Source organism: Crinia signifera, chromosome 3, assembly GCF_055691185.1.
Source record: "Crinia signifera chromosome 3, ASM5569118v1, whole genome shotgun sequence".
NCBI classification, from domain to species: domain Eukaryota; kingdom Metazoa; phylum Chordata; class Amphibia; order Anura; family Myobatrachidae; genus Crinia; species Crinia signifera.
This window is the reverse complement of record NC_139219.1, coordinates 215,411,080-215,437,172: the sequence shown is the minus strand read 5'-3', so window position 1 is coordinate 215,437,172 and position 26,093 is coordinate 215,411,080. Positions and strand designations below refer to the sequence as shown.

The window sequence follows — 26,093 nt, the reverse complement described above, 5'->3', positions numbered from 1 at the left end:
GGCAGCAATGCACTCAAATGAGCGAGTGCTTTACATAGGGTGGACCCTAAGTTTGAGTGATTTTTTGAAGCAGATAGGCACCCCGCCACCCCTGTGTTCCAGTCTTGGGTTGTGTATGACAGAAAAGTTTTTTGGGGACTGCAGCTTCCAAGATAGGTGCTGCATTTTCGTCTAGCCAAGTCTCTGTAATACATGCTAGATCTGAAGCTTCAATAAGGTCAGCAATTGTAGCAGTCTTGTTTCTTATAGATCTGGCATTACAAAGGACAGACCTGATTGGGCGTACCAGAGAGCCTGCAGTTTTCTTTATGTTAAGCGCTGGGGCTCTGGGTATGGGAGTCACAAAGCGAGGATTGACAGTACAGTCCTTCCAATTACAGGGCCGTCTGTTGGGTCCATCTAAGAAGGATTTTGTCAGAAAGAGTGAACAAGGCCCTCAGTACCTGGTAATTTTATCTTAAAAATATTTTAGGGTTACACCAGTGGTAGCTAACTCCAGTCCTCGAGAGCTACCAACAGTTCACATTTAGCCATCAGGGTGGGTATACAATTAAAAATGGGGTCTGGGGGGGCATTTCACATATGAAACAGGCATCTGGGTGCCTGTACATATTAAAATTGCATCGCATGCAATACAATAGCATACAATGCAACGCGATTTTCTCTTCAAGGGAATTTCAAGGGAAATCGCGTCAAATCGCATGCTTAGGGTACTGGCATACAATTTCAACATCGGGCGCCCAGATAAGTCACAAGTACCATTCATACATATCTGTTGGAATAGGTCCAAATATTACACCTTCTGTGATAAGGATAGAAACCTCCTTTTTGTTCGCTCTTTCTGTTTAGAATAACCACTAACAGATGCAGACAAGCCATCTGCTAGCAAAGACTTGGAAGCAGAGAGACCTATTTAGTACACCAAAATAAATTGGACAACTCAACAGTAAAGCAAGACATTAAAATTATAATAAAATAAATTCCTCGGTGCTCCAAAATGCCGGGATACTTTTCCTAGAAAGGCACTTTGCTGTCAGAAAAAGGCACAATCATAAACACAGTATATATACACAAGATAGCCATTACGCACTGGGAAGAATGTGGCCAGCTATAATATATATATTCCTTGCAGTTTATATGCTTTTTAGAATTTTTGGATAAAAACCCCCATAATCCATTGAGGTAAACGCTTCCTGCCCACCACAGTCTTATATATGGATGTTACTAAGAAAATCCTCATTATCAGATTCTAATAGAGTGGATATTGTCTCCTGAATATAAGGTTTATGAAGACTTTGACCCCTCTCAAGATCACAGGATGTCAACTTTCTCCCTTTGTGCATAGTATAAAAGAAATAGTGAAAGTCTTTTCCATAGGTGTCACAAGACACGGACCAGTCATACTGAGGTTGTGCATAGTGACGTACGCGGAAATGTGGTTGTGAGAACGTTATAGAGATGAAGCAGCCGCTGGGAGTGAGGACACGACTAACCTGTGAAACAAAAAGGGAACACAAGTTTAGGAAGTAAACAGCAGTACAAGTTATATTTAAATAAGTCAAACGCAAAATTCTGAAACCAAGTACACCAACATGAAAGAAATTATAGTAAAACAATCATTGCCAGAAAAGAAGTCAAGAAGAGGCAGATGAGTGTGAATACAATGTCAGTGTGTATCTTGGGTAAAATCATTCTGCACATGCCTAGAATGGATTCTTTACGGTCAGGGTCTTGGCCAGAGGACATAATGTTGGCAACCTTAATTAATTCATTTAAGAAAGGTCTATAGAAATGACTAGCTGATAAAAACATACACGGTTAAAACCCTCAGAGTACTGTGCAATAGGGGACCGGTCAATGATAGATTGCCCACTGAACAAGGGAACGTCTAGCTACAATCACAACTTAAATTTCGCATTTATATAAATTATAGGTTCAAGCAGACTGCTTGGAAAGTTGAAGCCTCCCATGGGGATCCAGAGGTAAGTGCAACTAGATTTCTGCAACTGATGGACCCCCATGGCTCCCTATGATACAGTGGTAAGTGGAGCTTCTGCAGGCATGGGTGGGCATGTCCCTTAAAGGAGCCCCGTTGGGCACCCATCCTGTGGCCACCAACGGCTCAAGAGAGGTGAGGAGCAGCAGGGTAGAATTTTAGGTACTTGTTTAGTTTCACGGCGGCCGATATATCGGCCGATCCGATGCAATTTTTTTACCTGTTCATAACTCCACTATCCACTACGCATGGAGTTGATTTAATATAGTGTGGCGACACTATATAAAACCAAGTGTCGCCACACTATATAAAATCAACTCTATGCGTAGTGGATAGTGGAGTTATGAACAGGTAAAAAATCGGATCGGCCGATATAGCATCCGATATAAATCGGCCGATGTGAAACTAAACAAGTACCGAATTTTATTATATGGGATTAGACAAAGAGATACAGTGACCACAATAAACACTTACAATAAAAATAAGAAAAAACTGGTTCCTCTAGCCTCAGCCTACCTATCATCCAGCAGCATCTAGTGCACATTACAAATAACTACAGCATAACATAAGCAATAATGGGATTCCAAAAACTGTCTGATTACAAGCGTAGCTAGAAAAAGAAAACTACAGTTAAAATGTGGAAAATGTTATCTGACTGCCACCAAAAATAAACAATTGTAAATGTAATTAAAAAAAACGAAATCATCTTTGTTGAGTGTGGCCAACAGACTTCTCTCACCTCACTTAGCACTTCATCTACTAGCTTGGACGTTTCCTGGGTAACTGTCCATGGATCTTTCTCGTCGACCATCATAGCATCCAGAGTGCCTTTTTCAATAACCAGATCAAATGTCCCATCAGCAAACATAAGCTGTCGAGCGTCCATAACCATCCAGCTCATGTCTGGCACATCAGCATGTCTCTGTGCCATCTCCTTTATGCATACTGGAGAGTAATCAATACTGAATAGTGGACTCACTCCTTCTTTGTACAATTGAACACTTAGTGAGCTGGTGCCACATCCTGTGCAAAAAAATGCAAATGTCACAATATCAGTAGCATTAAATAACAAGTAAAACAGTATTCAGAACCTGAATTGAAACAAATACGTTAATTAAATAAGTGAACAGAAATCAGGTAAGTCACAGACTATTTAACAAATACTAATTATTTTACTATAAACCATATTTTCAGTTATAAAAGCTTTCCAGGCATCACCAAAAATCTTATTCCCCTTTTACACCAGCCTAAATAACCCGGGTTTTTGCACGGGAGCACGCAAAACCGCTGATCGACAGATTTCATTTGAAGGAGCATTGAATGATGCTGCACCAGTATCAGGTTCGGTGATATGGGAGTTCTGCACATGGCTAGCACCCCAAATATTTGTATGCAGAAATGAGATGTGGTTATCACATCTATGAAGTCTAGAGGCAGAGGGGGTTATTCTGATTCACTTGGAAATGCACAATCACTCTCTAATGGACAAAACCATATGCCCTGCAGGTGTGGCTGATTTAACATGTTCAGAGAGTTATGGTGTGTACAAAGGGGGGCGATATGGCTTCCGATGTTGCCGATATAGTGAACATCGGAAGCCATATTGCATATTTATTGTCTGCTTTTTAGGGCTAGGGCAGCGATATAGTGAGGGCAGGCAAGACTATATAGTGCAGATCTGCACTATATAGTCTTTGTGCCTTTATACTTACATAGCTCCGGCGGCCAGAGGGGCTTCTCCTGGGGCTGCAGGGCTAATGTGCAGTGACCCGGAAGTCCGCCGTATAGAGGAGGGGGATGTGTGGCCTCTGATGTATGCATGGGGGGCAGAAGCTGTTGCGGTGCCGCGGCCCTGGGTGTGAGTCGCAGCACCCTGCCATCTGTGCCCCTGCAGCAGCGTGAGGATGGTGACAGGTATCTGTACTGTCCTCTCTTCTCTCCTTCATGTCGTGCGATGCGAGTCCCGATGCGATCAGATCGCATCGGGACTCGCATCGCACAGCATGTCGACCGTGTGTACACACCATTAGATTTGGTTGTTTTATTGTTTCTGTGCAGGGTAAATACTCGCTGCTTTATTTTTACACTGCAATATAGATATATCTTTGAAGTACCAACCCCACTAACTCTCTCTCTCTGCACAGGTTACATCAGCCTCACCTGCAGGGCATATGGTTTTGTCCATTAGAGAGTAATTGTGCCTTTCCGAGTGAATCAGAATAATCCCCAGAATGAATGGATGTAATTAGAGATGGAAGATGAGGTGTTGTTGGCAAGAGTGAGGAATTTAATAGATTTCTTGAGGACTTTACGGTTCTTGAACAGGAAGTGACAAGGACCCGCTACAGCTTTGCTGTGTATAGTAGCTTACTTGAAGTCAGAAACTGACTTCATTTGCAGAGTATGCATAGGAGGGTCCGGTATGCCGCAAGTTGTGTGTTGTGATGGGCACACATTGCATAAACATATTTGCACACATCTTTAAGTCCTGAATTAATGTATACAATTTGTCAGTTTTAGGATTGGGTTGGGGGTGTAAAGGCCCCCATACATTAGACCGACTTGTCCTAAGGACAAGTCTGACCTGATTTCACCCTGCAGCTCCCCGGGAGGGGGACACACGATTAGGCACTTGATGTGCCAAGGTTTGCATATGATAAATCGCATGGATTTATCATATGCGGTCCCCGGGGAGCTGCAGGAGGAGGGAGCCGTGCGGGGGGGGGGGTGTCATCAGCGGGCGGGGGATGCCGGCTAATAGAGAGCCGAGCAGGGGGATGCTGCATAGGGAGCCGGGCAGGAGGAGGGTGACAGCGGGAGCAGCGCGCCGGGCAGGGAGGATGACGCTGGCAGCAGGGCATCGGCTGGAGCCGGGAGGAACATATAACTTAAAAAAAAAACATACAGAATGACTAGCAAGCCATTGATTGGCTGAGACCTCTCTCAGACAATCGCTGAGAGGTCTCAGCCAATCAATGGCTTGCTAGTCATCTGTATGGGCTTTTTTTTTTTTTTCAAGTTAGTGTGTTCCTCCCGGCTCCCGCCGCTGCCCTGCAGCCAGCATCATCCTCCCTGCCCGGCACACTGCTCCCGCTGTCACCCTCCTCCTGCCCGGCTCCCTATGCAGCCTCCCCCTGCTCGGCTCTCTATAGCCAGCATCCACCGCCCGGCTCCGGGCTGCACATAAGATTTAGCAAATCTTATGTGCAGCCCGTCCGACCTCCCGACCCGATGCGCACAGGACCGCGCATCGGATCGGACGGGGTGTCTGCAAGTGCGATTTGGGCCGATTGCACGGCCCGATTCATCCGAATTGGGTGAAATCGTGCCCAAATCGCATAGTGTATGGGGGCCTTAAGGCCGAGATAGTGTGGCTCTGCTGTTTACAGGCATCACATTGTAACACTTAGCACTTTTTATACTAACACTCTAAGCATTCTAATTAATAACGCTCACTTATGTAAAGGTGCCCATACACTAGGGCAGCGGTTCTCAAACTGTGGGTCCTGACCCCCAAGTGGGTCCCGACCTTCTCAGTATGGGGTTGCATCTTTTAAAAAATCTGTTGAATTGTTTATTTTAGACTCCTCCCATCAGTTTATGCCTCCACAATGCTGCCATGCAGGTGCTCTCTGATGACTAAACATGTGATGTGATCTTCTGCAGTAACTTTCTGGGGTCCCGTAATTATTTTTATTGTCTGATGGGGTCCCAGCGCAAAATAGTTTGAGGACCTCTGCACTAGGGCGATTAAAATTTGGTCACATTTCATCCCATTCTGGTGATAATTCTGAAGAAAAGTGCCAAAATTGCATGTGTTTGACATCAGGTCCGATGTCTCATGCATCGGAGCCTAAAGATCGCACTGGCTGCACGATATATTGCATCGCCAAGCCTTTCTGCCAGCTTGGCTGGGATTTATTTATTTACAATTTCTTATATAGCGCAGCAGATTCCGTTACAACACATTGCATGCGCTATATATTGTACCCCCCTGGGCGGTTCAACTGGAATCGCAGGTGAGTTTTCTCCTTGAAGTCACCTTAGTGTATGGCCACCTTTACACATAGCTTTTGATTCTTTCTTATCAATAATTACTGACAATATTTTTTCTCCCAATAATGTGGTGTCTTGGGGAGATCCCACACCCTGGCAGGGTAGTGAATGGATGCCTGTGTGCAGGAGAAATTTGCCGGGGCAGCCACCGGTGTAAAAGGCACCAAACGCCAGGTCGCATCTGGTTGGTACAGAAACTGGGTACCGGTACTGCGGGCATTAGCTCTGTCTGCTCCGCACACACATATAGGCGCTGCTTATCGCAGCCACGTGTTTTATCCCTGCAGTCCCAGAACCTGCGCCGTAGCTTGGACACCGGGCAGCACCGCAGTAATACACATACAGTAGTATATAACAGTACAGGCATGTACCCAGCACCAGTCCTCGCATCCCAGGCCGCAGCTCTCTCCTCACCAGGGGCGCAAAGTCCCGATAACCCCCGAACCACTCATGCCCCCCGGGGAGGTGCCGCTCCTCCTCATACCGGGCGTTCCAGTAGCCCGACTCCTTGTACATGCCGCCGGTATTGGTAGCTGCGAGTGACACGAACACGTGCAGCTTCCGGTGAGTGACGCGCCCGGGGGTGGGAGGTACCGGGGCTGCTATGTAAATAGGGGCAGTGTCATTACTGTTACACGTGTAGCATGTGCACAAGCCGGTAGTAACACCGTACAGCGCGCACACCGACCGTCCCGGTCGGGGGACCCGCCTGTCTGCGGACCGCGAGTGCAGCTTCCTGTTTCCGCCCGGCCCGGTGGATCTGCGACGCCCTAGTAGATGTCTCCGGCTGCCGGTGTCCGGCGGAGGGGGGGCCCCGCTGCGGGGACACCCGGGACCAGTCACACACCCTCGGAGACTCTGCGCCGGGGATGGGGGTACCTGCTGCAGCTGCTCACCGACCCGCGGTACACGGCGCTGCTGGGAGTAAGCCTGTGCCTGGCTGAGCTGGGGGTCACACACTGGGTCATCCAGAAGGTCCCATGTGAGTGTACCACAGTGACATACGGGGGTGTGTGTGTTTATATGTGTATATGGCGGTCTCACGCTCCCTCCTTCCACCACAGACACAGAGATAGACTGGAGAGCCTACATGGATGAGGTGGAGGGGGTGCTCAATGGGACCTACGATTATACTAAGCTCCAGGGGGAGACTGGACCCCTAGTGTGAGTATGTGCCAGGTAGCATTCTGTATAATACTCAACATACTTGTCCTCTATAGACTGAATAGCTGAAATCAAGAGAATATACAATACAGATCTACCTCATGTGTTTTTGCAGCAAAGTGATACGCTTTGTTAATTCTGCTTGCTGCAAAAATGCTTGTTGATAGATAAAGATATATCTATCTCTATCTATCAATATTTATTTTTGCAGCAAGCATAAATAATAGTCGGCACTCCTCAGGTTTTTTTAAGTGATATGCTTTGTTGGAAATAGGTAAGATTAATACATTACAAGTGACATCCATATGTTTCCCCGGCACTCAATGCTTTATTCAATTTGCCTTGGAGCCCTTCACAGGAGTGTTAACCCCTCATACGCACATTCTTATTCTTCTTATTGTTGGATTGTGCGAATGAGGGGTTAACACTCCATATCAGATGGAATAAAAATATGGTACTGGATGGGAGTAAATGACAAAAAGCAAGTTGCTCACAAACCCAGGAAAATGGACAAAAACAATCAGTGAAATTAATTAAATCAAACTACATTACTTTGTCTGAGCGACAGATTTTATCTGTTTCCACATTTTCGGACCAATTCACTATATTACAAATTAAACTTGCTCCCATCCAGTACCAGATTTTTATTCCATCCAACCAACTAGTTGGATGAAAGTTGGTCTGATGTGTGGCCAGCATTACACTGCTCCTCACCTCTATGGGGTGAATTCAGCCATGTTGCACACAGACAGCCACTAGAGTGCCGCCCAAAGGGGCAATTCATACAGCTGCCAGTGCTAGCATTTATGTTGTCTTCCGCCATTTTGACAGGCTCGATACTAGTGCCATATAAACAGTAATCTGTTCCCATCTATTGTTAAGTTCACTGGTTGAATGACTCTAACCATTCAGCTCTATGGTATGCCTTCTCATTTAATACTGACCTTTTTGTGAACATGTGACTGATATATCCCAAATGTTTGTCTTGCCCATTTCACGTTCCTTTTGCATCTGCACTCAGAACATAAATAAATAAATCTGTACATAATCTTATTGGTTTGCATGACTAAATTAGTGAAGCATCACATCCAAATCCATCCTTAAGCTTTACAGTCAAGTCAGCATTCATAGGGGTCTGTTTAATTATCTGTGGGCCAAGGTGCCATTGTAATGCTCTGGAAATGCCACCAATGGCACTGCAGCTCTCCATCCATGCAGCCCAATCTCACTCCATACTTGTAAGTTTTTCTACATAGCACTATGGCAGTGATGAGTGGTGTGCTTATGCTGTGTCATGAAGCCACCCGCTAATCAGCCACCACATTTTATTCCCACCCATTCCCTAGATATTTCTCCTCTGGCTCCCATACACCCTTCTCCATTCCCTCACAATGCAATGATGTTGCACACCTCTCCCTAATTGTAGTCTGTTCCCTCATCTTACTGCCTACTAGTGAACATACCATACGGTATGTAGAATGACCCAAATTTGCTCATATGTACTGACCTGTGTAATAGAGGGGGAAGTGACAAATCAGTCACCTTTGTACTTCCTTAAGGCCCATACACACTGGGTGACTTTTGAGCAACTTTCAGCTCAAAGCTGCCCAGTGTTTATGGCCCGGCGGTGAGCGCAGCTGCGCGCTCCCCCAACATTACCGGGAAAGCATAGTCGCCCAGTGTGTATGGACTTTTAGGATCGCCAGCTTGTTGCTTAGTATGGAGGAATAGGTCCGACCATGGTTTTCCGGAGGGGAGGATGCAGCTCATGCACTTATTTATCCCTACAGTACCACTGTCTTCCCCATGGCTCTAAGTGGCCCCCTGGGTAATCCAGAAGTGCACAGATCATGTTCTTTCCTACAGCATTACAAACTATGCAGTACTGTTTTATTTTTGTTTTTATTAATGATATGGTTTGTTGTCCTAAAACAGATACCCTGCTGGATTTGTGTACATTTTCAGTGCTTTCTACTATCTAACTGAGCATGGAAGCAACATTAGACTGGCTCAGTACATCTTTGCTGTGCTGTACCTGCTAACACTGTTCCTTGTGTTTCGCATCTACATAATCACCAAGAAGGTGGGGTAGTAATATACCAATATACATCATTGTGTGTCCATATTTGTAAGCACAATCTGTCATATTATTATTATTATTATTATTATTATTATTATTATTATTATTATTATTATTATAAAAAATATATATATATATATATATATATATATATTTTTTTTTTTTAAGTAGCCAATTTTCACACAATTGTTGCCTTTGATTATTAGGTGCCCCCCTATGTGTTCTTCTTCATGTGCTGTGCGTCCTATCGCGTGCACTCCATCTTCCTCCTTCGGCTTTTCAATGATCCTGTGGCTATGGTCATCCTGTTCTTGTCCATTAACTTGATACTGCAGGACCACTGGAGCTGGGGCTGCTTTTTCTACAGGTAATGTATTTTAAAAGGTCATTCATGTTTATTAACCATATCTGTGGTGCTGCACATTCTGGCTTATCAATTGCTGCCTATACTTTCCCCCAGTGACTCTTGCACATTTTTTCAAATGCAGCCACTATGTGATGTATGGCTTGCTTGGGTTCTCTGCACAACCTTGCATCAGTATAAGCCTGGTATTGTGCAAAATTCTTCTAAATGGGTGTGGTTAAATATGTAAAGGCATAAATGCAAAAATAGAATCTGTGTGCCCTAATCACGCCATACCTCAGACTTCATAATTGTCAGATGAAGTGCCATGACACAAGTGATCCTAGGACTTTTGAGATGTGTATTTGTTATGTAAATTCTCCTATCAAAATCTCTGCATCTCGTGGAGTGTGAAATGATTTTATGGAAATTATATTAAGGGATACAAATAGTAGAACAGGGTTATACTTTTAGTTTAAGTATTTTAAATCGCAGTGTCAACATGGGTAACTGGTTAAGAATTAAGAAATTTAATAGCTAAATGCTTGATATTAGTATGGCTTATTGGCACAACAAGACCAAATACCCCAACATCCAATGGGGAGTCCTCAGACTGGATATTCCACCAAATGACCTTAATGTTACTCAGTCTAATAAAGCTGGCTCTGTTTTTCACTGGCATCCCTACATTCGGTGTCATAGAATGTGAACCCTTTTCCATACCTAGCCCTGCTTCTTGCTGCCTAACAGTTACCCTCCCATACTTGTATTTGGGATGTTGACTGTTGGGAATCTTATGGATGTTGGGATGCCAAATACATCTAGTCTCTGTATATGCACGGCTAAATCCTCACATTATAATTCCAACCTGCATTTGGCTGGTTGGAATGACAACCTGATCCTGTATTGGAACAAATGAAAATTGTGCATTTACTCCCACATGTTGAAAAACTTCCAAAAACAGCTGTACATTTCCAGGCTGGCTGGGATGATATTTACATGTGTGATAAACTGTGCTTTGGTCCACCTTACATGGCAGTATTGGTGACCGCAAAGTCCTTTTGTAGTTCCAGTGCTGGTTCTATTGAGGGCACAACGACTGAGTATATGTATATAATTATGGTACCAGGCAATCTCCCGCACATGTGGGAGATATCATTTTCCCTTTTTGGAAAGACCTCATGAGTTCCTCAATCCATAGTAAAAAATACAAGCTAACACATATATATCATTTAAAAAAAAAAAAAAAAAAGGATTATGCCATCTTGATTTATGCCATCTTAAAGCCACTGTAGTGATCTCACCACTCTGGAAATCTACATTCCCTCCTTACCCCTTCCGAATGGTATTTTAATTGCTTCTTTGAACTGCAGACAAACTTCCTGGGTTTTATGTGGCATATTAGGAATGAAGGGATTCTGACCTCTACAGAAATATATTGTAATATAATTTTTTTTTTCTGTGCTCTTCTTCAATAAAAAAAAATAAAAAATCGGCAGGTCACTTTGTCCTGGTAATAGCTTATTTTTAGCCATTGCTATGATGATTTTGTTTGTTGAAATGTAATTTAATAAATTGCAATAGGATGAACAAGGTTTTTATATTTTTTTTCCCCTGCAGTCTGGCTGTGTCAGTCAAAATGAACATCCTACTACTAGCACCAGGCCTCCTGTATCTTCTCCTTTGTCGCTTTGGACTACTGCGCACACTTCCAAAACTGTTTATCTGTGCTCTTCTCCAGGTGGGTGCTCTCTATTCTACACTTGTTGCACCTTAGGGGGAATTTGCATCTTTTTAAGTAAATCTTCATCCGCTCAACAATACATTAGGGTACCTTTTTTGAATAAAAATGAAATGTTCCCGAGATGTAGCCTACCAATAGTAGGTCAAGTCTGAAGTGAGTTTTACATATACACTGGCAATCTTTCCAAACTGGATAGAATTCTAGTCTGGCAATGGAGTTGCCTGCCTCTGGGCTTCAAGCCCTAAAAGGGGCACCTGCATGTACAGCAGCACCTGTTTGGTTTACACTGAAATTCAACAGTGACTGCTGCTTGTCCAACTTAGTTAATCGACTCTGTCCCATGAGCATTGATAAAACCTGTGATAGGTGCAGGACCTCTCCTGCCTAATGGTACACCCATCGCTGCTGCTGGACTGTGAGATGGGACCTGTCATAAGCTTATTCTATATGCTACAAACCACTGAATCTCATGCGTTTGACCCATCAGCTGTTGTCACACAGGTAGCTGGAGCCCTGGCATTTTACTGTGGATTCCGGTCCTTGTTGACTGACTAAGGGGGGGTATGCAATGTGCCACTGCTATTTCCGACATGGGAAATAGCAGCGGCTCCCTATTCAATGCTGTCATGAACGACAGCATTGATGCGGGATCACGGCAGAACGGGCCCGACTTCAGAAGCTGTCGGGCCCGTTCTGACGATAGCGGCCGTGGATTGTCATGATCCACGGCCGTTTTCATGGTCAAGCCCCCTTTGCACCTATCGGCAGGCGGGACATTGAATCCCGTCTGACGTTATGCGGTCGAACTGACCTCAAACGGGCCAGGATCACGGCTGTCGATGGGGATTGACAGATGTGATCCCAGATTGCATACCCCCTAAGCATGCTAGCTATATAATTCTGTCAATCTTGTGTTGTATTTTCACACGCACCATATTTGTTTACCCTTTTATTTAACCCCTTCCCTACATTTGACGTACATTTACGTCATGGTCGGGATGTACTTCCCGACACATGACGTAAATGTACGTCATGACTTGAAAGTGTCACCGCGTCTAGAGACGCGGTGACAGAGGGACGATGTCTGCTGTCCCTGACAGCAGACATCTTCCCTCATTGCCCAGGGGGGGCAGCGATGCCCCCCCCCCCCCGATCGGCGATCGTTGCAATTGGCTGTTCAAATGTGAACAGCCAATTGCAGCGTTTACCGTGTTATGTATATAATTTTGACTCTGCTGTCCCCTAGTGTCCAAAAAAAATAAAAGAAAGTTGAAATAATGAATGAAACAAAGTTTACATATGGTCTATGTTAGTTATGAACTATTTTGAGTGGTATGATTATTTGTCTCACAAACAGAAAATTTAACATTTTGCAAATTGCAAAATGTTCAATTTTTTTTACGACATTTTGGTATTTTAAAAAAAAAAAAAAAAAGACTGTATCGACCAAAATTTACCACTAACTTAAAGTACAATGTGTCACGAGAAAACAATCTCAAAATCACTGGGATAAGTAAAAGCAAAAAAAAGTTATCCCCACTTAAGTGATACATGTCAGATTTGAAAAAAAAAGGCCTCTGTCAGGAAGGCAAAAACAGGCTGCGTCGGTAAGGGGTTAAAGGGGAAGGATAACAGACTCCAACTAGCGACTGGGATGAACTTAGACCTCTGACCAGAAGCTTGGCTTCACCAGCAGAATGCTTTTTTTTTTTTTTTTTTGTGTGCTGCCAAATCCAGAATTCCAACAAAGTTTTAAGAATGATTTTTGTATTTTCTTTTGAATAGTAAATCAGACACCTGCTCAAAACACACTAAGAAAAAAAAAATAGATCTGGCCAGATGTTAGTGGTGTACTAGTACAATTGTATGCTCTCTAAGACATCCTCTCCTCCTCTGTGATGCCACAGGTGATCCTGGCCCTACCCTTTCTGCTGGAGAATCCAGCTGGATATCTGGTACGGTCCTTTGATTTTGGTAGACAGTTCCTATTCCAGTGGACAGTAAATTGGCGTTTTCTCCCAGAATATGTGTTCCAGCATCGGGCTTTCCATCTGACGTTGCTCACAGCTCACCTTGCTGGACTGTTGCTCTTTTGCTTGTACCGCTGGCACAGGTATGTACTTAAAGGGACTTGACTTCAAGTGTTCCTTTTCTTGCATTAACTAAACCTCTTTTCTATACATGTAGGTCTGGACAAAGTTTCTTAGTACTCTTGAAGGATCCAGCGCAAAGGAAACCTCAGTCACACCGACTTTCAGCAAACAGTATCCTTACAGGAGAAAGGGGGGGGGGGGGAGAGGTTCTACACTTCTGTTCCCTAGCTCCTTACCAAAATCTGAACTGGGGACAGTCATTTACTAGGTCTGATTATCTTACTGTCCAGCATGATGGATCTGTCATGTTGAAGTCATAATTCAAGTGGTTTCACTAAGTGTACATTCTGTTGCACTGGAGAGTCCTGACATGGCGGCACAGATTGCTGTGATACTTCTCTATTAGTAGGGCAGCCTCAGTCCTGTTACTGTGAAGACTACATTCCAGTCACATGGAACATAAGTAGACTGAGGAAATGGCAAAAGCAGTGAAGACTTTGTATGTGGTTTTGGTGCTTGTGGTCTGTTAAGTGCAAAATAGTATGGGAATTTAAGATGGGCATGAGTAATTTTACTGAAGAAAAAAGGCTTGGGCATAGGTCTTGATATGTTATGAACATAGTCTATAGTGGGCCTCATGCATAGTTGGATGGGCACAGGTTGTAAATTAGGGAGAGATGGTAGTTTCTTGGTATAGTGTATATACAGTGGACATGTAAAGCTGGTCAGAGGCTTTACAGAGTAGACATGAAGTTGTATGCTAGGCACATTGAGTATATGGTGCAGATATGCTGGGAACAATGTGGTAATATACTGTAGACCTGAACGAAGTAATATTTGGTATTGTGTTATGTATGGTTGAGACATCCTGTGAAGAGATATATGGGACAGATGTATTAAGCCTGGTGAAGATGATGATGATATACCAATCTTCATTCAGTCCTAATATTTGGACTACTCTGCACAACTGCCTCATAACCACCAAAGAGGCAGATGTATTAAAGCCTGGTGGAGAGAAAATGGAAGGAGATGACACACCAGCCAATCAGCTATGTTTAAAAAAAAAATACAGGAGTTCATTAGTTGGTGCATCATCATCTTCCACTTTACCTCCCCACCATACATCTGCCTCTTTGGTGGTTATGCTGAGAACTATTGTGACTTAATGTGAAGATGGTACAGGCTGCATATGATTTGGGCATTGGACTAATATGCTTGGCCCTGTTCTGTTCTGTTTTTTTTTTTTTTTTCCCCCAGTAATACTGTGTGTTTATTATTCAGCCCCCGCTATGTAGTCCCAAAATATTTATCCTTCTCTGGAGTTAGGATCATGATGGCCCACCCACCGCTTCCTAGGAAAGGACTAATGGGTTTTATAACCTATAATTCAGATATTAAGTGAAACGTAAAATTGACAGACACAACCTATACAAACCTTGACTCTCTCAGAGATTATCTTTGTCTTGTTCTCTAGTAACTTCCTGGGTGTAACCTTCAGCCGCTCATTACACTACCAGTTTTATGTCTGGTATTTCCACACCCTGCCATATCTGTTGTGGTGCACGGACAATAGCGCTCTACCAGGACTTGCTAAGTATGAATTCGGGACATCTGGGCTGTTGCAATATTTATAGAATTAACTGATCATTTTAACACTTATATATTTTTTTTCTCATTTTCGTTTTAGAATCCTCATACTGGGCCTTATAGAGCTATCATGGAACACGTTCCCCTCCACTTCCATAAGCTCATGTGCTCTCCATCTGTGTCATGCAGTCATTCTGCTGCATTTGTGGTTTGGTGTACCACCACATGAAACTTGTCCCCCCGCACCTTCCACAAGGACTTCTCATAGAAAGAAGGACTAATCCCTTTATTTACACCAGATTGGGATACTATCTTTCACGTATGCAAAGTCCTTAGGCGGTAAAGGTCACAACTGTTATATATACACATCAGTCTCGGGCTGCAAGGGGAATGTATAATCTTTATATTTTATATAATAAACTCTTCTTGAATCTGATTAATGACTGGCTTGAAATAAGGTTTGGAGTTTATGAAAACAATAAAAATAACACATCCCCGTGGCTATTCCCAGCATACTTATTCAGAATGTGTTAAACTGGCTACTGACCCATCATATCAAGTTAAATGCCTTTTATTTTCTGATACACATTAGCTCACACATCACCTGGCTTGTAGCAGAGCATATTTAAATTGAGATTTTCATCCCAGTGCCGGAGAATCAGGAAAAGTTGACGTGCAGCCCCTTTTAAAGCGGGTAATTGTAGACCATCAGGAAGAATCTGGGCTCGTAGCCAGCCTTCTGCCTTTGCAGCTAGCAGCTCCCATTCTGTGAAGAAGCCAGCACAGCGATGCTCAAGCCATGCAAGTGCCACTGCTGTGGCCCAGGAACTACCCTCAAGATCTGTGTCTAATTCAGTGCCTGTCTCTGAAGGACATGGGGACGTGTCACATGGGTCAGTCTCTGATCCACGCCCACTGTCTGCTTGATGACAAAGAGCTTCAGGGCAGGATGTTGCATAGACTGGGAGAAAAGAATTATCCTTGGTCACCGGAACCTGTGGCTGGGATCCTGCTTTGAAAGTTTCTGCTTTCCCTCTGAGAAGTTCCCTATGTTCTGATTGGCAGGGCTCAGATACAGGACTGAGGCTACCACGGTGACAAGCAAATGGGGAGGCACGCAGGAGTTGCTGAAGAGGAATCTGCACCACGTTGGAAAAGCAGCTATCCAGGTTGAAAAATCCATCTGAGGACTGTAGAATAATCTAAAGGGGAGGTAGAAATCAAAACAAAGTATGAGGTTTGGCAAATGGTAGATGAGGGATCTCATTCTTAATAAATGGCTCACCAAGGGTATATAGTCCTGCACTAAAGGATCAGTTTGTGGCTCTTTATCTCCGGTAAAGCATGGCTTCAGTGGGGACAGTTTTCCAGGTATACTACGGATTTTCTTCTTGCCCACGTTAATCCTATGTCATTAAAACAGATTACATTTAAGTCGGGGCTCACCACAACCATCCACAGAAAAAGTAAACGGCGTACATTACCTTGAGCTTAGCGAAATATCAGAAGATTTCTGTGAGCCTATAGGGCTAACAATATGTCCTGAAATATAAAGTGCATGTAAGGAAGTGTCTGCATGTATTCTGCCATTTAGGCATCACACCTGAACATGAAATGAGCAAAAAGCAGTATGTTTTCCAGACTGATCTAAAATTCTAGATCAAGTTCTAAATTGCTAATATAACTTGCATTCTGTATGCAATATTACCTGACTGTAGGTGTTGTTCTTCCAGAATAAATTACCACCATATAGTTTCCGGTTTGCAGGTTATATTTTGTGTGCAGTGATCAGAAACCTGCTGTATGTCCCAGTGTATTTGGGGTGGCTTTCCTTGGTGTGACACTTCTAGCAATATGATTGCTGGCAACATATTGTTTAGCAATCATATTGCCCAGTTTTCATCAGCAACCAGAGATGATCGCTGGTGAAAGTCACACACTGCCGGGAGAAGAGGCAGTGGGGACCATTAGGGGGCTGAAAACGGGAGTGCGCACCTGGCGATTTATCGCCGCTGCACACTCCAATCGACCATATTGCCAGCGATAAATGGCCATGTGTACATGGCTATAAACAACACATACCTCAACCATTTTACATAAACATTTTAGATTCAAATAGTAATTGGAAAAAAAGTCAGATATAGATTAGGCCAAAATAAGAAAAGCCCCATACACCCTATTTAAAAAAAATATCTATATATCATTTTGGATCTTCTGAGCACTATCGTGTAGTGTGTATGCACAATATTAACACACACCCTCTCAATGTCAGCTAGAACGTCAATTAGGCATGCAGCAGATGGGGCGGGTGACATCACTGACTATTGTCCAGTGTGCGCACACACACAATATTGTTTTCCAAGAAACTTTAAAATCACTGATTATATCACTTATTGAGGGAATAATATAGCGCAGGGATAGCCTACGCCAGTCCTCAAAACCTACCAACAGTTCACATTTTCCAGACCACCTAGCACTCTACTCACTGGCAAATTACAAAAGATCCACTGGTGGAGATAATTACTTCTTGTGAAATGTGAGGAGACCTGGAAAATGTTAACTGTTGGTAGCTCTGGAGGACAGGAGTTGGCTACCTCTGATCTAGCATATACGCAGCTTAAGAGCATAGTAGGTATAGAATGTTTTCCTTATGGACCCTGCATATAGGTGCAAACTGTACACAAGCCCAATTAAATCGAATGCTTACTTTGGGATCCCGACTAGCTGCACTCAGACAGCATGGCGAGCGCAACAATGCCCCTTGCGTGCTCGCCATGCTGCAGGCACGGTGACTCGCTACGCTCCCCACCTATTCTATTCTCCCTCATGGGGGTCGTGGACCCCCATGAGGGATAATAGCCGGTGGCCATCGGGAACCCGTCTGTCGGTGTTTTAACAGTCGGGATCCCTTTGATTACAGATGGCTAATTAGATTTGCCAACTGGCCCTTTTCTACAATCAAACTTTGGTTTTATGACTAACTTCTAACAGACTGGTAGAAGCTACATGGATTTTGGGCATATCGACTTATTGAATAGGTACTAGGATTTGTTCAAGTTAGTCGATGATGTATACAATATGCCTAGTTTTACTTATCAAAGGAAACCTACCTTCTTGGTTTCCCATCTTCTCTAATGCATTTTCAGAAGACCCATTCAGTGGGGAGGATGGAGGGATTGTAGAACTGACTGTGAGAAGGAATGACAGACTGACTCTTCAAGTGAATACATACAAACCTATTATTGACTACAATGGTATTTAAGTCATTTTATCCACAGAACTAATGTTCCATCTAAAAAAATACCCTCAAGGGGAAAACTATAGACTCTTATTCTCGACATAGCACCTTTAGGTGCCCATACATGGTAAAAGTAATGTATGCAATTTGAACTAGTTCGCATTGCATATGTTTAGCAATGCAATCTAGTACAAAAACTATGTGCAGCATATACTTTTTGAGATGTGCGCAGGAGCACGCATCTCATCGCATCCGGTTCAGGTTTTATGTATATCCATGCTTGGCCAGGGGTGATTTAATTAATACATCAGTCAATATGATCTATCACCTGCACTGCTTGCTCTGGGACCCCGATGGCCCCCTCCAACCCTTGAGGACTAATTAAGCAACATAGTTTCCAGTTAGTCTAATTACTCACATGCTACTGCAGTGTTCTTTGCATCCAGAGTTTGTAGCTGAGTCTTCTGCAGCAAGGTAAGTATAATAATCAGGGGCGTTGACAGGTCGGCCAGACCATGGTAAAATAAAGGGGTGTGGCCAAGCCCCAGTGGGGGGGAAATGCAAAGCAAAAAACCCTGTAATTTGTGCGGGGTGGTGGGTGGGTGCCTCTTCCCACATACACAGGGAGAGTTGGGACAGGCTGCAGCTGTCTTTCTCCCCAGTGAGCACCGTGTGCCGAGAGGCCATGCTGTGGCAGTACCCTGTCATCGCTCTTCCTACTGCCCGACTCCCTGCAAGGGGGGAGCGGGACCCGGGGCGCTCCAGTAGACCTGGGCAAAAGTATCCATGCCCCCTCGACTCCACTGATAGTAATGTGTCTAAGTGTCTGACTGCAAGTTGCCATTGAAATGGCACCACATCTCGTAGCCAGATCTCACCCTAAAATCACACCATTTTACACGTAGCCCTATATGGCTGGGAACAAAACTGCTGAGCTTAAGTTAAGTGTGGCTATTGCTACACCAACTCAAGGGGGCAAGAACATTACTCGCAATTGGATTGATCCCTTAAGGTGTCCACACACGGTGCATTGCATTTTCATGTTTAGATTGCCTCGCGTCTATCTCAAATCGCACTGTGTTTATTTTGCCTTGCGATGTGCGCTCCCGGGTAGTCCATATCACAAGGCAAAACAGTATGTGCAGGCATGTATATTCAAATAGCATAGCACATATCTCACCGTGTGTGGACACCATTACATGCAAATAAAGTGCAGACTTTAAGCTTTAAGTCAAGGGCTTAAACAAAAATATTGTATTTAATGTTTAAAAATTCCAACCATTTGTATACCCTGTTTTCCAGTGCTTAAAATGTAATTCTACAAATTAACAATCCTAAATAAAATGTTCGTTTTTAATACTTTGTCACAAGTCCTTTGCAGGCAATGGCAGCATTCTGTGATATCTGTGGATATCAGGCAACTTTTCCTCCTTTAAGCTTTGTCAGGCCTTTACTACAATTGTCTCAGTTGTTTGTTCATTGGTCTTTCTGCCTTTTAGGTTTAGCTTTAGTAAGTGAAATGCATGACTGATCGTGTGATTACCGTGACCATTGCATAATATTCCACTCCTTTACTTTTGTTTTTTTTATGTTTGAGGTCTTTTTCCTTCTTTACTGTGAAGTGTCGTCCAATCAACTTGGCTAAATAGAGGCAGACTGTATATCGCCATTTGATCCTTAGGTAAAAAAACACTTATTATTGGACAGTCCCACAGAGAACGATATAAATCCAGGATCTAACTTTTGAAATAGCAACTGCTCCATGATTTTACCGGAATCAGGTGATTGCAAACGTACTGCGCAAAGAAAGGTTTCTCGAGCATACCAGATTTAGACAATCTAATTGAGAAAGCCTGGTCCGCTTCAGTTGCAAGAACACTTATATCGCACACTTCAGGATCACAGGTGGATCCTAAATTACAAAAATTCACAACTATTATGTTGTCAGATTCTCCAGTTTCTGGGAGAGGGATTCAACACATCTCTTTGGCGAGTTTTCTTTCCAATGTCCATAGTACGGACCTTACAGAACTTGGTTGCCACAGTACAGATTCATTCATTGATCTTGTGCATGAAGTTGTTGGGCATAATGGTTTCCACCTTTGAAACCATTTAGTTCACCAGGTACAACTTGCAGGAATCCCAAAGGATGCTCAAACCATGAATCCTGTTGTAGAATAAGTGCTATATAATACAATTATTATTATTATTCCTATTATTGCCATGAAATTACATCTTCACCTTCAAGGCCTTTTGATAATCGTCAATGACTGCTCTGACAATGTGCTGAAGTTCGGAGCTATTTTTCTGTCACTTCTAGGAGCCTAGTCTGTCATGGCCAGACAGCCAGTCTGTATTTATTCAGACAATGCCACGAGAATGATACACATACACATTAGTTAGGCATAAGGAGAATATAAATACTGAAAGACAATCAGTTTAGTGATATTACTCATATGCGTGAAAGGGAGTGATAATGCGGAGTAATAAAAATGAATGATACCAGGGACCAGATCTAAAGACCACATGATAATACTATTCAGAGATTTTGTTTAAATATATGTGCAAATACATAGGAGCTACACCTATATATATATATATATATATTGTCCTGACGAAGGGAATAAAATAAAATTCCCGAAACGTTGCTGAAAGACCTGTGTGAGGTCGTCTTTATTTGCTGTATGCGAGTGCCGGGCATAGGGAGTCACATCCCATGAAAAGCTCTATAGGACCAGCCAAGGCACCCCTCTTTCCCTTATCTGAAGTGGAGTACCGGATTGCCCTTTGGAAGAGATATATATATATATATATATATATATATATATATATATATATATATATATATATATATATATATATATATATATATATATATATATATATATATATATATATATATATATATATATATATATATATGTGTGTGTAGAGCCCCAGTACTCAGAGAAAACTTGATGGATGGCTTAAGGGCTTATCAATCCTTTTATCTCAGCAGAATCACATTTCTCCAAGGTAAGTGATCACTCTATCCGGAGGTCTTCCAACTGCACATCTTCATAATGCCACCTTTATTTGCAGGATCCAGGAACTCTGTGGCTTTCACAGTGGACTGTTCCATGGGACCTGCCACACAAGTGCTGATAATTTTAAATGTTGGTAGAATGTGGGTGGCATCTTCCACTTTATTCAAATCTGCTATAACAAGTTCTGTTTCTACATGCGTGTCTTTTTCATTTGCCTTTAAATGGCCCAGAGATTGAACTTTTGAAAGCTAAAAATTTTTCGGTACTTATATGTTAGTTGGGCGCCCATTAAGCTATTTGCTTGTATATTATGCGCACATCTTGCAAAACATCACAAGCTGTAGTCCGTGTTACTCCGCTAAAGTAATTTAGAGAAGAACGATCATAATTCACTAACCAAATTGCAACCGCTGCATCCACCCAAGATGCTACCCCGCTGGGGTGCAAAACATCACAGATCTTTCTAGTGTGTGGGCACCTTAACAGAGGTCTTAACCTTTTTACAGGGTGTGGGGTGTTTTAACTACAAATATTCCCGCCAATAGCACCATGGGATTTAATCTGGACCTATCAGCTCTCAAAAAGGCTCCATTACCTGAAAACTGGTCTTTCTTTATAAATATTGCCTCAGCTCGGCGTGTTTTTTTTTTAGTTAAGTGTGATTGTCTTCCAAGGCACCATTTTTTATGAGGATATAATGGTTCTCTGTATGGGTCCTACGTTCCAGAAGTTGTTTTGGTTTTCCACTAAAACCCAGAAATTGTTTTTCCACTTGGGAAATACTTCTTAGGTCTGCTGTAGAGATTCTTTATAACACACATAACAAGGCTGACTGTCTACATAGCAGACCTTTGCGAGCTGGATCCACTCTGTGTGTACTTTGGTCCACTACTGGACCAGGAGTCGGCGCACTCCAATAGGGCAGCACAACATCCTGGGCAGTGTGGCATCGGTCTTTGGCAGCTAGCTGGCCTGCTTTTTTTTTACCACTTTAAAAGTGTTTGCCTCCAGCGATGCTCACTTTGGTTGTACAGTTCTCCGGTCAGGCAGCGTAAGCATTCCCTCCCCAGGGGGCAGCTTTTGAAAATTCCATGGTCCACTGGCTCAACAGCCTTGTTGACAGAGCAAATTGTTTTTTTTGGTCACTAACCGTTGAATCCTTTTCTCTGGAGCAGGCTGCGGGACACTGCATTCCCACTCTTGCTCAGATGTGCAAGTCTTTTAGTTCTTGACAGTCTTTTTCCATACTAGTTTGATATATTATTTTATCAGGTTTATGATACTCCTTTCCATACATCTGTTAAAGAAGTGCTGGCATTATGTGGTTACAGCGGGGTGGAACTTACTCTTAAGTTAGTTACTTTAGGTACCCGGCCCCAACCTACAATCCAATGGTCTTTCAAGAGGATCAGCCTATATATATATTTATAACCAATAACCTCCTCTTGTTCCATGCCAAGCAGAGAACACTTTGCTCAAGAAAAACAGTAATGAATCTTCTATTTCTTATCTTTATTCCCGACAAAGTAGCTACTACAGTGCTTGGAGCTCAATGCTTGTATTTATTTAGGACTGAGAATGATAGTAACGTAGAAAGATTGGTTCTGCTTCTACTGGGCTCTCAGAAAGATCACGTCTCTTCCAAAACAGCCGTTGGTATGAGAAGAAATCCTGCAGGATGAAGTACCTTTATATGGTAAAGAACCTTTTACCTGAGCAGTGACTTGGGCCTTGGTGATGGCACTTAGTAAGGCAGCAGGATGGACAGCTATCCATACTTTCTCCATTTTTTTATCAGTTGGATCAACTGCGGATTCCCAGTTTGGAAGACATGTTATCCCAACAGCCACTTATATAAATGTTAATGCAGCATGATAAGGGATGGGACATTTTGTTGCCCTGCCTATTATATTGGTTGAATACATCTTAAAGGCTGCCATGCAGTAATGGAGAAGGAAAACAGCACATTAGTGACCCATGTTTTTTCCGATGCTTATATTTTATAGATCTAGTTTAGGAAGTCCCTAAATACAGTAGTTAGGAGTAGGAGTACCAAGTATGGGATGCAGTTAGAATACCGGCGGTCGGAATCCCGGCACTTTATCCCTCTAGTGTGCCAAGCGCAGCGAGGCACCGGGGCCCGATGTGTGGCGAGCCCGCAAGGGATTTTGGTGGTCCAGCGTTGGGATTTTGACTGCCGGGATTCCGACTGCTAGGATATCAAACCAATTGCCCAAGTATATATACCATCCAGGTGGATGTTCTTTTACTACATGTTTCTTCCTATCTAGAACAGAGTTAATCCGTTATAATGGCTGCCTGGGGCATTTTCAAAGGAATTCCATTAATATAAACCACTGTTTTCTGTCATTGAATATTCCTGCTAGAGTAGCACAAGGGAGTGGTTTTAATGATTGAAATAAACTCCCTCCCGACTGCACTGCACCAGCCATACAGAATTATACACAATGGCTTTTAAATATAACCTATACCGGACATCTGTGCAAAGATTCATTTACCTGCATTTTCAAAGCTGTCCCCTGTATTGTCATTTTGTTGTTTGTCTCCCACAGACCAACTTCCTGAGTTTGTGCTGCTGCGCTTCCTACTGCGCCCACCTAAAAGGTAGAGGACAAGCTCAAATACATACTAACGTCCATATAACTGTCTCACAAAGGACAAACATTTCCAAAAACACCAGACTGCATGTCCGACTACTTACATCTACACACTATCATGTGTCCTGGAAGTGCATCCTGCGTTGTAGGGTCTATTGGGACAGGGCAAGTAAAAGTGGATGCTTGAGAGTATACCTTGCTGGTCTGCATAGCTTTCAAACGAAATCGACGAGAGGAGCCTAAAATAAAGAAATTTGTATACTGGGTAATCGTGACCTCCGAAAAGGACTCAAACCACTAGTTATTGGAGCTTCTAGATCAAAGTTAACAAAATGAACATTGATTACCACGCTCAATATCACATTCTCTCCAGGCCATGTCCTCATTGTCAAGAATCACAGAGCGTGCGGCCAGCTGATGCAGGTCATAGCACCCTTCATTTTCAATACAGTTTCCCATATCATCAGAAGGACTACTCAAAAGGTGCTCCAGGTTTACTGCTGTTTCCCAGGAGTGGTTCTTGCTACCAACATAGCCATGGATGACAACCCGGCACTGCCAACCAGATTCATTGCTAACACCAGATGTTGAATTTGCCCCGTCTGGAGCAGGAGATGCAGAGAACAGGTACTGCGCATCAACTAACATGTCCCAGTCTAACTGTGCAGGAGACAGAAGCTGGCCTGGAAATGGAAGACAATTGCTTTTAGTTTTCTCTGTAGTAGCAGATTCTTATAACATGCAAATGTAAACTGTTGTAAACAAATGGACAGAGATCGAAAGCATAACGTCTGCCGACTTTACAATACATACTATTGTAAAATAAACCAGTATGCTAAATATTCAATTAGGTTATTGCAACATATAAAAAAAAAATCATTATGTTTACAATATTCTACAGATCTACCCCTAGAGAAAATGGGAAAACATTAACAGATTATTATCCTTCAGATCACAAAAGTAGGAGAAAAATTAGCTTATCAGCGCCCCATGATCCTTGAGAAATCCCTGGTGGGCCTTGCCCATATGCCTACACAGGTGTAATGAGAAGTGGGGTGACTAATTAAACAGTAGCCACATCCTCTGCGGGCCTGCTATACCCCTCCAGTGACGTGTTAGGTCATAGGCTCTGGCCTTTACCAGAAGGCAATTACTGATAGAATGAATCTACAATGGAATTTCTTTGCTAATTAAAGTACTTTGAAATAGTATTTATAACCAGGGCAATTTTTTTCCAAATTTAAAAGACCATTGGCAGCCTTCATCTTCCGGGCCTCTCTCTTTTGTTGCCTAAAAAAAATTGGTCAATTTGATTAGAAGTTAAACAGTGGTCTAAAATATGTGTATATTTGTATGTAGTCTGTGCATGACATTATTAAAATGTTTCATAGCGTCTCGCCTGGCATTGCATTTGGTATTTATATTTTAAAAACAAAACACATACAGTATTTCTATCTTGCACACTCCTACATTTGCTTACAGGAGTCATTATATTTAGCACGAATATCCTCCTCTGGCTCTCGGCTCTGCGACACCTTGTCAAAGACACTCCGTAAACGAATCATATCCAGTTCCCCGTGAGGGGACGAGAAACTGCGGCCAGACATGGTGGCCTGAATCAAAGCTTTCCTCCGGACCAGTTCTTCTGAACTGTTTGTTATGGAGTCCTGGGGGGGGTGAGAGTAGCACAGAGAAATAGGAGCTTTGCTGCCAACAGGAAATGTTAGGTCATAAAAGCAACAAAGTTCTTTGGTAGAACTAACAAGTCAACTAGATAACAAAATGCACTGTGTTTAGCCACAAGTGAAATAGTTGCCTTCTTACCTTACAGGATGAAGTTGTGGTTTTCTGGTGAACACCTATTCCTTCATTTTGTGAGACACTGTTCTTTTCCTTCTGTGTAACTGTTCTAGAACAGGGAGTTATGCAACCTCCAAAGACTGCATCTCTAGAACCTACTGATTCACTGCTGGTAGATCCGTGGCTGGGGACATGTGTGGGGTCACAGCTCGTGGAAGACCGTGTCTGAGGCTGAGTTGCCTCTGTGCTGACAGAGCAGTGAGTGAGTACATACTGATCTTGTACGTAAGAGGAACGTACTATGCGCTTTCTTATGTCACTTACTTGAGCTCCATCACCACCTGAAGA

General features: G+C 43.0%; 3 protein-coding genes across 5 annotated transcripts in view; 1 reads left to right on the top strand and 2 right to left on the bottom strand.

The window, feature by feature from the left end:
- Nucleotides 1-912: 912 nt before the first annotated feature.
- EEF1AKMT4 (EEF1A lysine methyltransferase 4) lies at nt 913-7,061 on the bottom strand. Its single transcript, XM_083177399.1, has 3 exons — nt 6,424-7,061; nt 2,736-3,019; nt 913-1,493 (listed from the first exon to the last, which is right to left on the bottom strand). Exons 1-3 carry the CDS (start codon nt 6,566-6,568, stop codon nt 1,209-1,211), a joined length of 714 nt encoding a protein of 237 aa, XP_083033525.1. The 5' UTR covers nt 6,569-7,061; the 3' UTR covers nt 913-1,208.
- On the top strand, nt 6,647-15,499 carry ALG3 (ALG3 alpha-1,3- mannosyltransferase). The gene is made up of 9 exons (XM_083177398.1): nt 6,647-7,034; nt 7,117-7,216; nt 9,152-9,299; nt 9,503-9,663; nt 11,260-11,380; nt 13,291-13,496; nt 13,571-13,647; nt 14,926-15,070; nt 15,164-15,499. The coding sequence occupies exons 1-9, from the start codon at nt 6,830-6,832 to the stop codon at nt 15,342-15,344; spliced, it is 1,344 nt and encodes a 447-aa protein (XP_083033524.1). The 5' UTR covers nt 6,647-6,829; the 3' UTR covers nt 15,345-15,499.
- VWA5B2 (von Willebrand factor A domain containing 5B2) overlaps nt 15,152-26,093 on the bottom strand; it is a 50,319-nt gene continuing 39,377 nt past the window's right edge. For all 3 annotated transcript variants that reach the window (XM_083177395.1, XM_083177396.1, XM_083177397.1), the window contains 9 exons: nt 25,770-26,086; nt 25,426-25,612; nt 24,293-24,628; nt 24,050-24,184; nt 23,847-23,945; nt 18,174-18,251; nt 16,548-16,605; nt 16,349-16,469; nt 15,152-16,265 (listed from right to left, as the gene is read on the bottom strand). In XM_083177395.1, coding sequence (XP_083033521.1) covers nt 15,657-16,265; nt 16,349-16,469; nt 16,548-16,605; nt 18,174-18,251; nt 23,847-23,945; nt 24,050-24,184; nt 24,293-24,628; nt 25,426-25,612; nt 25,770-26,086 — 1,940 coding nt within the window. In that variant the 3' untranslated portion in view covers nt 15,152-15,656. The remainder of the gene's footprint in view (nt 16,266-16,348; nt 16,470-16,547; nt 16,606-18,173; nt 18,252-23,846; nt 23,946-24,049; nt 24,185-24,292; nt 24,629-25,425; nt 25,613-25,769; nt 26,087-26,093) is intronic.

Coding starts and splice junctions, on each gene's coding strand:
- ALG3 (XM_083177398.1), top strand. CDS start 6,830: ATGTCTCCGGCTGCCGGTGTCCGGCGGAGGGGGGGCCCCGCTGCGGGG. Junction 7,035..7,116: donor GGTCATCCAGAAGGTCCCAT/GTGAGTGTACCA, acceptor CTTCCACCACAG/ACACAGAGATAGACTGGAGA. Junction 15,071..15,163: donor GCTCTACCAGGACTTGCTAA/GTATGAATTCGG, acceptor TTTTCGTTTTAG/AATCCTCATACTGGGCCTTA.
- EEF1AKMT4 (XM_083177399.1), bottom strand. CDS start 6,568: ATGTACAAGGAGTCGGGCTACTGGAACGCCCGGTATGAGGAGGAGCGG. Junction 3,020..6,423: donor GATGCGAGGACTGGTGCTGG/GTACATGCCTGT, acceptor TTTTTTGCACAG/GATGTGGCACCAGCTCACTA. Junction 1,494..2,735: donor TAGATGAAGTGCTAAGTGAG/GTGAGAGAAGTC, acceptor TTTGTTTCACAG/GTTAGTCGTGTCCTCACTCC.